The following is a 10,384-nucleotide window of genomic DNA, read 5'->3' on the forward strand; positions in this document are numbered from 1 at the left end:
CTTGACCGTGTCATTCCCTGACCTTTACCATGAAGTCCCAGGTTCTCCGGTGTCCGTCCGAAGGGAAATTCACCCTCGGCTGGATCCTCGGATCCTCGGCGTATGGACCGACCCGTAGTACTAACAAGTTCTAAACCCAAGAGCAGGTCGGCCTTCCTTAGCATGGGCCAAAGGCCCACATCCCCATCAGGGTCTTTTTACTCCCACACTTGTGCCAAGTAGATATTTGTATCACACAATGTAAATTTTTATTATGTTTCATAGGACACACTATAAATTAATGTGATTTTACCTTATGCTTTATTAATTATCAAGATTGTTAATTTATTTTATTTTATTTTCAAGTTAAAATATTAAATGACTTACTTTTATTTTTTTTTTTAAGAAATGACTTACTAAATATTGAGATAGAAAAATGTTACGTCGATAATATATTCACAATAAATTCTAGATGATAAATTGTTATTGGTTCTAATTTGAACCCACACTTGAAATTATTTCTATGCCTATCAATAACAGCGAATAACAACCTGCCACTTAAGATTTGTTGTGAAATATTGTGAACATAACATTTCTTATTAAAAAAAGGGCAAAGTTTAGCTTAGAACATGTTTGAAGCTCTGGGTTCCAACCTCTAATAGGAAAATGATATTTGTCCTTGTTACGTGTAATCTATATACATAATCAAAGTCAAAGTTAAGAGAAAGTTCAATTAGGAACAATGAAATGGGTGAAAACATACGTGGTGAGATAAAACTAATAAGAATAGTAAATTTAGTGAAAAAGTGATATGATTTGGTATGTGGGAGAAATTTTTTTTTTCCTACTTTCTTGGTGTTAAGGGTCTGTACATGTATTAAAGTGTGAATCTTTTTTTTGTCTGGGTAAAATACCAAAGAATAGTTTATAATATACATATTTTAAGGATTTTTTTCAAGGTGGCTTCGCCTCTGATTACATATGCACAAGTTATACACTGTTTTCTTATTAAAATAAGGACAAAGTTTAACTTTAAACACGATTAAAGCTTTAGGTTCCAATCACTAATAGAAAAATGATATTTGTCCTTATTATTTGGCTCCAACCACTGTGGCATAGTTTGGATTCAGCGTTTTGGGCGTCTGTGTTTTGCATTTTCAGTTTTTTTTTTTAATTTTTTAATCGTGAATGTTGACTTTCTGCGTGAATAATGCATTTGTGCACTATTTACAAAACCTACAAATATAACTTTTCAGCAACTTTTTCATTAAAAATAGGTCTCACGATACTAGTCATACATTTATTACAATATTTTCAATTTTCAGTATTATCCAAAATGATCTTATATACTATTGAGTCTATTGTGGACGAAAATCTAAATTTTAAATATAAGGGGGCAAAATCAAAATAATCCAAAATATAAAGGATCAAATTTATAATATAGTATTCTTGAACCCTCGGAAAGTGACTAGGGTTTTGATTTATAAGATCCAAATGCGCAAATTTATATCTCTCTTCTGCCATCGCTCACTCCCTGTACCGCCTCCCAAAACCCTTCTCTACAGGTTCCTTCTCTCTCTCTCTCTCTCTCTCACACAATCTCACATTCATTGCAAATCCCTATATAACAAAATCTTTGTTTGTTTGATTAAAATGTGTATTTGCAGAAGCAGTTGAAAAAGGTGTATAGCGATGAGTAAGCTTCAGAGCGATACGTTGAGGGAGGTGATCTCACAGGTGGTGAACAATGCGAAGGAGAAGAAGCGCAACTTCACGGAGACCATTGAGCTCCAAATCGGGCTGAAGAACTATGACCCTCAGAAGGACAAGCGTTTCAGTGGTTCCGTCAAGCTCCCTCACATCCCTCGCCCTAAGATGAAGATTTGTATGCTTGGTGATGCTCAGCACGTTGAAGAGGTTCACTCCTTTTTTTTTTTCTTCTAACCTTATTTCCATTCATTTCTAATTTGTATATGTTATTGTAATTGTGGGTCAAACTTAGTTACAACTCCTTATGTTTGCATTTGGATTTGAAGAACAATTGCTTGTTATTATGTGAATTTTTGAGATTTTGCTCAATGTAAAAACAATTGTGATGCAATGGATTTGAAATGGAATCTTTGTCATAGTTATTTCAAGTTCACATGGTAATAAAAAACAAATCTTTGTTTTTTTTAATTTTTATTTTTTCCTGTTGTTGTGACATTTCATAGCCCATTTGAGTTATTTAAACTAAAAGTTGAAATCCAAATCCAATCAGCTAATAAGCTAGGATGCACTGACACTTTATTTGGGGTGCTATATCCGTGTCGCACCTGTGTTGTAACAGTGCCCTAGCTGCCTTATCATGTTATTATTTTTTAAATTTTGCACATGTTGCCATATTGTACCCATCTGTGCAGCCTAGATAATAAGTCAAATGGATTTGCCACATTGGCTAATAAAAAACATAGTTGAAATTAATTGGAGAACATTGTGTTTAATCCCTAAAAGTAAGTTAGTTTTGGATGTATATATGACATTGCACCTACAAGTTTTAGGTATAATTTTTTTTTTCTTCCAATTTTGGGATGTATATATGAAATGATGATTGGAGTTGTTGTTTGTACTGCAATGCTGAATGATTCATATGTGGTTTATGTTATTGTAAGTACAGGCAGAGAAGGTGGGATTGGAGTATATGGATGTGGAAGGGCTGAAGAAGCTCAACAAGAATAAGAAACTGGTGAAGAAGCTCGCCAAGAAGTACCATGCCTTTTTAGCATCTGAGTCTGTGATTAAGCTAATTCCTCGTCTCTTGGGTCCTGGTCTTAACAAGGCAGGCAAGTAGTTTTTATGTTTTTGGCTTTTGGTTCTCTTTTTGTTGTTGAACAAACGGGGTCAGAATTTCTTTTGTGGTTCTGAGGTTTTCCTATGTGGTCTTGTCTCTGCAGTAGTTGGTCATTATTTCACATTGCTATATCTCAAAAGGTCATTTGTTGGTGCTTCTGTTTGATCTGTATGAGTTTTGTAAATAAGGGTGGGCTGTTTCATTCATTGTGCCTAGTTGCTTGATGATGTATAAGCTCTTTTGTGGTTCTGAGTTTTTCCAATGAGGTCTTGACTGTTCAATAGTTGGTCCTTATTTGACATTGCTATATCTCAAAAGGTCATTTGTTGGTGCTTCTGTGTGATCTGTATGGGTTCTGCAATGTGGCTAGGTTGCTTAGTTCATTGTGCTAAGTTGCCAACATAGAACTTTAATTGGAAATTAGGAAGCTTGGTGGCTTTTTATGTCCTTCAATTGGTTGTTTGTGATTGAAAATATTTTTAATTGTACAGATTGGGGCACGTGATCTGTTTATTTGCAGGCATTAAGACAAGGGGCTGTAAAATTGTTTGTTTAGTTGTCAACCTTACCATTTACACTCTTTTCTGCGGTTATTCCTGAAAACTTTAGAACATAACTCTTTAAGTCTTAGTTTGACACAGATCTGCCTTTCCTTTACTGGTGCACTGGTTAATAACTTGATCTTCTGATTTTTTTATAATAAATTTGGTCTTCTGAAAATTTGGGATGCTAAAAAAACTTACATAATTTTGTTCAACTGATTAGCAGGCTTTTCTTTGTGGTCCCCAACTTTTTGTTTTGATTATCATTGTACATAGGTTGGCTACTATTCTGTATCTTTCTTATATCATTCAGGATGTGAATGCAGGTAAGTTTCCAACACTGGTGACTCATCAAGAATCCTTGGAGTCAAAGGTTAATGAAACGAAAGCAATGGTGAAGTTTCAACTCAAGAAGGTTCTTTGTATGGGGGTTGCTGTTGGAAATTGCAGTATGGAGGAAAAGCAGATCTTCCAGAATGTGCAAATGAGTGTCAACTTCCTTGTTTCATTGTTGAAGAAAAATTGGCAAAATGTAAGTTCATTAAAAACATTCTAGTGTTTATCTTCCCATTGTTTAGTGGTAATCAATTTTGTGCATTTGGTGTGTGCTTGAATAGGTGAGGTGCTTGAATCTGAAGAGTACCATGGGGAGTGCCGTACGCCTCTATTAATTCCATTTTGCTGTTTGTGAGAGTTATGTAGGAGAAGCAGCATGAGTGAAATGTTTTTTGAGCATTATGCACGCAAGACATTCCTTGGGGAATTTTCCTGAGGTCCTTTTTGTTTTCCTTGTTTTGGATTCTTTAGCTTCAAAGTTTAGTTAATGATATTTTTGTTTAAATTTGATGTTATTGGTTGAGTAAAAAAAGCTTCTTATTTTTGTTTTGGGAATGGTTTTGCGGGGTGATTTGATTCAAGTCAGTTCTGTTATTATTATGCTCATAAACATGGGCATTTTTTTTATGTTTGAACTTATCATATGATAAGATAGCTTCATTGCCTTACCAATAGAGAGAAGGAACCTAAGAAGGTTTTTTTTTTAATGACAATATCTCATTGTTGCTTTACTGCCTAATAGATATTGAAAATGCTAAAGCTACTAGAAATTTTACTAGAAAAACATTACAAGTTGATGTGGCAAAAATGTGATTAGTGCCACTTAAACATCACAATGAATGAATGCTTGAATTACTTTTATGTGATCAGTAATATGTCAGTTGGTAAGGATTATATAAACTTTCTAGTATCCCTAGCAGCACTCAGTAGCGAAGGCTGAAGGGTGCTCGGTTCTTTGCTTCAATGATTTTTACTGCACCAAGATGGCCTGGGTGGGAGAAAAATGACTGAAGTCATTAGTCATTAATTATAAGTTGGCAACAGACCCCTGTAATTTAGTGATTTCCCTTCTGCAATTTTTATAACTGGCATGGATTTGTTGTGTTTGGGACAATATCACTGTCACCTTGGATCAGCATTCGTATTGCCTTGTTTTTATGCATCAATCGCAACAAAATCATAAGAAGTGAAAGAACTTTCAAAACATAGACGACTATGATTCAAAACTGGCATAACCCGAAGCAATCAATGGCAGCATGGGCGTTTGAAGAATCATGGCTCTCTCATGTGCTTTCGCAGCATGGGCGTTTGAAGAATCATGGCTCTCTCATGTGCAGAAAGCACGGGGCCATTTTTGAGATAGAAAATGTGTTGTTTAGATACGCGTGAATGAAAGTGTTGTGAAAATATATGTTGTTTAAACAATTAAAACCGATGTTTAAACAACACTACCAAAAGAAAATATATGTTGTTTAAAAAATTAAAACCGTTATTTAAACAACACTACCAAACACCCTTTATTGGCTTCATGACCAGCCCACTGTTTGTAAGTTAGCTGGTGATGTTGATCAAATGTAAAGTAAAAGACAAGAATGATATTCTTCATGTGGCTGCTTCACTATCAGTTCAGCTGGGAAGAACTCAGAAATAGAAAGAACCTGTTGAATGCTACGGGATAGCATGGTTTTTATGGACCACTAAGGTAGTATTTTGCTATGTGTCTTGCCACACTAGGAAGACTGAGAACTCAAGAATCAAGACAAGCTATTAAGGTATTGTGGTTATTTTTTATTCCACCATAAAATGCAAAATTGAATGAATAATATCCATCCTCTGCGGATTTTGTATTATAATGATAGTATCTTACACCATTAATTGATAATAAAGTCGCATTAACATTAACGTGTAAATTGTATAATCTATGCCAAGAATGTTTCCTTACAAAACTAATATAAAAACTCATAAAACCTTTGAGCAAGGAGGCTAAATCTACATATTCATTGGAGGATGGTCTTAGGGGTTCTTCAATGGGAAGAGATCCTTTTCCGACTAAATCAACACTGTTAGCATTCCCATCCAACACGCTCAGCCATTGCATATCCTTGGAGCCGGAACATTCAAAATAACCCAATTGTCACATATTATTCCCAAAACCTTCCATTTCATAGGCACACCAATATCAAAACGAGGCAAGAAACATGCTTGCTTAGCCTACACTTGTGCCTCACCTTCCCCAATTGGCTAGGAAAAAGACTAAGGTAGTCAATGGCATATTGGTACCATGAACCGTACTGGGCACTAAACTGGTACCGCTACTCATCTAAAACATACCAAATAATTTCAAAAAAAAAAAACACATACCAAATAAAACACACAAAAATATTGAATAATTTTCGAGCGTTTTAATTGGTACAAATATAAAATGTTATTTAAGCTAAAGCATTAGCTTCATGTACTTAAAATAATATTTGAGCCTATGAAATATTTTGATTTTAAATTATATGTTCCAAAAAAGAGCATGTGTTATAAATTTGAAAAACATCTTACAACTAGTCCTTTCAAATCTAAAAACGTATAAAGAATTTGGAATAACATCTTACACCTAATCATTTCAAATTTATATATTATTAAAATTCAAATCCATCCATGAATTTCACAAAATTGGTACTTTTCATACTTTGTTGGTGAAAAATACCATTTTGGTAGGCATGCATTTTAGGGTATTTGGTCCCTGTTATTTTCAATTTGCAATCAGTTTTTTTCTCAATTATTTTCAATTTGTAGTCATTCTGGGCCCAAATTAGGGTTTGTTTTAATTGCTAAGTTGATTTGTGCGTCTACAAGAGTTGGAGACTGATAAATTAGATTTGTTTTTGGTTGTCAAAAAAGTGCCAGAAAAGATGTTAGTTGACAACAGTGACCAAATTGACTACAATTTGAAAATAGTAAGGACCAAATTAACTACTACCAAAATGTAGAGACCAAAATGGTATTTTCTCCTACTTTATTCAAATTATTTAAACTAAAAACTAGAATCGAATTTAGAATTTGCTGAATTCCCTATATATTAAATGATAACAAAATTTCTGAATTCCCTGCACTTGAGTTTCCAAGGGCAATACACCCAAACACAAACATCAACACTACTTTGGTTTCAGCCAAAAGAAAAAAAAAGTACTAAAGAAACCATTAGCATATGTCAGACCTAGAACATGAAGTGCATATTTTTACTAACTGGCTTTAATTTTCCCACTCTTCAATCACAAAATTTCCCCCCTCTTCAACCACAAAACAAGTGATCAGTGACTTGCTTTTAAAATTTTATGTTCCTTCAAAAACCTAAAGTTTGCTCTCTCTAGTTTCAGCCAAAAGAAAAAAAGTACTAAAGAATCCACATATGTTACACCTAGAACATCATGTAAGTTCAGCTTACTGAGAAAAGCATGAAAAATGAGAAACATCTAATGTTGTAAGCACAACTCACCAACAGATCCTGCATTCAGATCTCACCCAAACAAACCGTTTAACAATGTGCAAGAGATGTATGACAATAAGCATCAAAGATTACGAACAATCACCCAATATAAAGAAAATTAGGGGATACCTGAAAGTGAATAAAAAGAATCACAACCGTGAAATTAGGTAAATCTAGTTTGCCTGGGTTGCAGAAACGGCCACATATCAGTACTCATCTGGTGATATCAAATACAGAGTACAAAGCCACCAATGCAACCTAAGGCAAAACGCTGGCATGCTAAGCAGCATATGAGAACATCATTGAATGAAAAAACTGATGGACAAAGAAGTGATCTTCCTGGCCTAGGAAAAATAAAATAATGAAAAACCTAGAGTATATGCTTTTCACAAAAATCAAATGAAGGAGACTGGCATACATATTATCCTCAAATTAATAACCGATTTGCTGCCGCATTATACATCTTAGTTCAATTTTCAAGAAAATGGACGAAAATTGGAATGATAAAATGTTAGGAAACCAATGAAGATTTACATATGCCAATCTGACCCTTTTCTTTTTAATTAATGTACTTCCAATATATACCACAAGTTAATGGGGCTAACAAGTTTCAGACTTCATTCATGTGAAAATACAGTGTAACACCACCTCATTGTAAAGGCCACCAAAATTTTACACCACAATCACTCCAACTCCACTTGAACTTGTATGACAAACAGACTGATAATTCTAACATCAAGTATTACAAACCAGTGATCTTCACCATCAATAAATAAACAAATAAAATAACAGCCAAGAAGAAAAACAGACCCACCATGAACTACAGGTAGAGTAATTATCTATCCATGTCCATATACTAAATTACCAAAACTAACATAAACACCAATCTACAGACACAATGACAAGGCCGAAATCTTCAACCATTATGAGGATGATCAATTAATGACAGGAGAAACTACAGTTTTTGCAAGAAAAGTTTTGAGTGCTTTTAGCAGATTTGAAATCCTCAATCTAAGAAGGATTTGATTTTGAACCTGTATATCAGCTTCTTCTTTTTTGAGGTTGGATTATCAATTGTGAGCAATATTTTGCCTAGTTCATCAACTTTGTAGGTGTGTGTGACCACTGGTTCATCAGATGGAGCCTTCTTCATGGCTTTCTGTATATTAACTGTATAAGCACCTTCAGCATTAGGCACAAATTCAGCACCATAGCTCACCTCCCAGCCCACCACACGAAGCTCCCAAGTAAGGATACATTTCTGCAATTTACCCCATCTCCAATTATTAAAAGAACAACTCTTTCAATCATCACCAATCATGCATATGCAAGCCAACATTACATATTTAGAATCTGAAGTTAGAATGAGTACACAAAAAAGTATGCAGAACACAAAGTTAATAATGTAATCAGACCTCATAGACTATGATTTCCACAGTTTGCTTGGTTGCTGGTTTAACTGTAACCTCTGTGGCTGGATCAGAAACGCTGAAGTCCGGGTTACAATCACAGTAATCGACACTCAAGCCACCATATTGAACTGGCACTTGCTCGGGAGATATGTATCTAATTTACCAATCAACATCAATTCAAAGTTAAAACCAGCCAGCCACAAAGAAGGATGTGAAATTGTAAAACTAAAGTAAGGTCGAAACTATGCATAAATAAATGATTATCTACTAACTTGAAAAGGGTTTCAGCAGATTTTGATGGTCCTGCAAAGACAAACTTGCTCTTGGTCCTCTGGGTCAAGAATGGATTGATGATCGCATAGAAAGCAAGATACCACCAAGGAACATTGATAAAAACCTTCAGAAATGAAAAACCAAAAATCAAAACAAGTAATCCAATGAATCTAACAAAACAGAATCAACATAAAAGTCAAACACCAAGTACCAACATAAACATTCAAATAAGGCCAAAAACAAAAACAATAACAATTGGGATATATTGTTAGAACAATTGTTAAATCGATTAAAATAACCATTTCTTAATAGGACAATTGATAATTTATACCTGTTTGGCGACAAATTCAGGATAATTGTCTTGAAGCAACTGAAGAGCTTGTTTGGTAGCCAAACGAAGCTCTCGCTTTCCGGGTCCCGGAGAATTCTTGAGGTCATTAACCTGAAAGAGTGTGGAAACACCATGAGGATCAAAATCAAGTTTCCTGATACCCTTCTCAAGAAACTGTATCCTCCATTTCAAGAAATTGCCTCTCTTCTCCTCATCAGCAAACGCCTTTGCATACAACTCCTTGTTCTGAAACTCGCCATAAACATTGTAACACACTGGGTGTCCGTCTCTGTCATATCCATGCATGAACACCACTTTATCCCACTCATCCCCAAGGTCCTCGCCCACAAGCGCATCGATCCCGAACTGTTTCCTCCACTTGATTGTGTTCTTGATCATCAACAATGAATCTCTCACCTTGAAATCCCTGGCTCGTAAGAACTTGAGAAGAATCACATCGCTCCTGTCATCTTTAAGAAGAGGAATACCCCAGATGGATATTTCTCCTTCTTGTTCTTCTTCTTCTTTGTTTTCCTCCACTTGGCCTTCCTGCTTTTGAGTGAACTGTTTAGTGTCCAGAGCTTCTTGAACGAGCTGCCTCAGTTCTTGTAAAGCTTTTCGCTCGGAATCTGAGAGATCAGTTAACAGGTTGCTCTCTTCTTTGAAAGAAACAACAGAGTGAGGAATCTGCTTGGTGGGTTTCTCTTTCTCAGATTCCACAGGAGCAACAACAACAGCTACAGCAGCAGCAGAAACAACCTCTTGCTCTTGGGTAGATGTAGTTTTCACCTCCACTGCAGCTGGCGGCGGCGGAGGGAGAAGCTCTTCTTTCACTGGGGGTGGCTGCGAGAGTGACCCTTCTTCTTCTTCTTCTTCTTTCGCAGTACTCTCAGACTCAGTCACTGTGACAGTGACAGCAGCTGCTGGTGCTGGTTCTGGTTCTGGTTCTGGTGGTGGTGGCTGTGACTCTTCTTCTTTATCAGCCGCCACCGCCGCTGCTAGAGTTAGATTATCATCGGAGGATGGTGGAGCCACTGCTGGAGGTGGTGGGTTTGGAGTTTCATCTGCCATTTTGAAAGCGACTGCGCTTTTGCTTTTTTGTTTTGTTTTGTGAAGAATAAAAAGAAAAAGAGTGTCGATGAGGTTTTTAGATTACGATGAGATGAGAGAGTTCGGTCGGTAAGACCGACAAAGAGCAAAGTGAGG

The 10,384-nt window shown here is 35.8% G+C and overlaps 2 protein-coding genes across 2 annotated transcripts; one reads left to right on the forward strand and one right to left on the reverse strand.

The window, feature by feature from the left end:
* Positions 1–1,427: 1,427 nt before the first annotated feature.
* LOC142610727 (large ribosomal subunit protein uL1) lies at positions 1,428–4,237 on the forward strand. Its single transcript, XM_075782648.1, has 5 exons — positions 1,428–1,544; positions 1,647–1,896; positions 2,636–2,801; positions 3,678–3,883; positions 3,969–4,237. Exons 2-5 carry the CDS (start codon positions 1,672–1,674, stop codon positions 4,020–4,022), a joined length of 651 nt encoding a protein of 216 aa, XP_075638763.1. The 5' UTR covers positions 1,428–1,544; positions 1,647–1,671; the 3' UTR covers positions 4,023–4,237.
* Positions 4,238–7,757: 3,520 nt separating this feature from the next.
* On the reverse strand, positions 7,758–10,384 carry LOC142609843 (patellin-3-like). The gene is made up of 4 exons (XM_075781562.1): positions 9,179–10,384; positions 8,847–8,971; positions 8,578–8,728; positions 7,758–8,423 (listed from the first exon to the last, which is right to left on the reverse strand). Exons 1-4 carry the CDS (start codon positions 10,247–10,249, stop codon positions 8,169–8,171), a joined length of 1,602 nt encoding a protein of 533 aa, XP_075637677.1. The 5' UTR covers positions 10,250–10,384; the 3' UTR covers positions 7,758–8,168.

The sequence above is a fragment of the Castanea sativa genome, chromosome 9 (assembly GCF_040712315.1).
Source record: "Castanea sativa cultivar Marrone di Chiusa Pesio chromosome 9, ASM4071231v1".
Classification (NCBI taxonomy): Eukaryota; Viridiplantae; Streptophyta; class Magnoliopsida; order Fagales; family Fagaceae; genus Castanea; species Castanea sativa.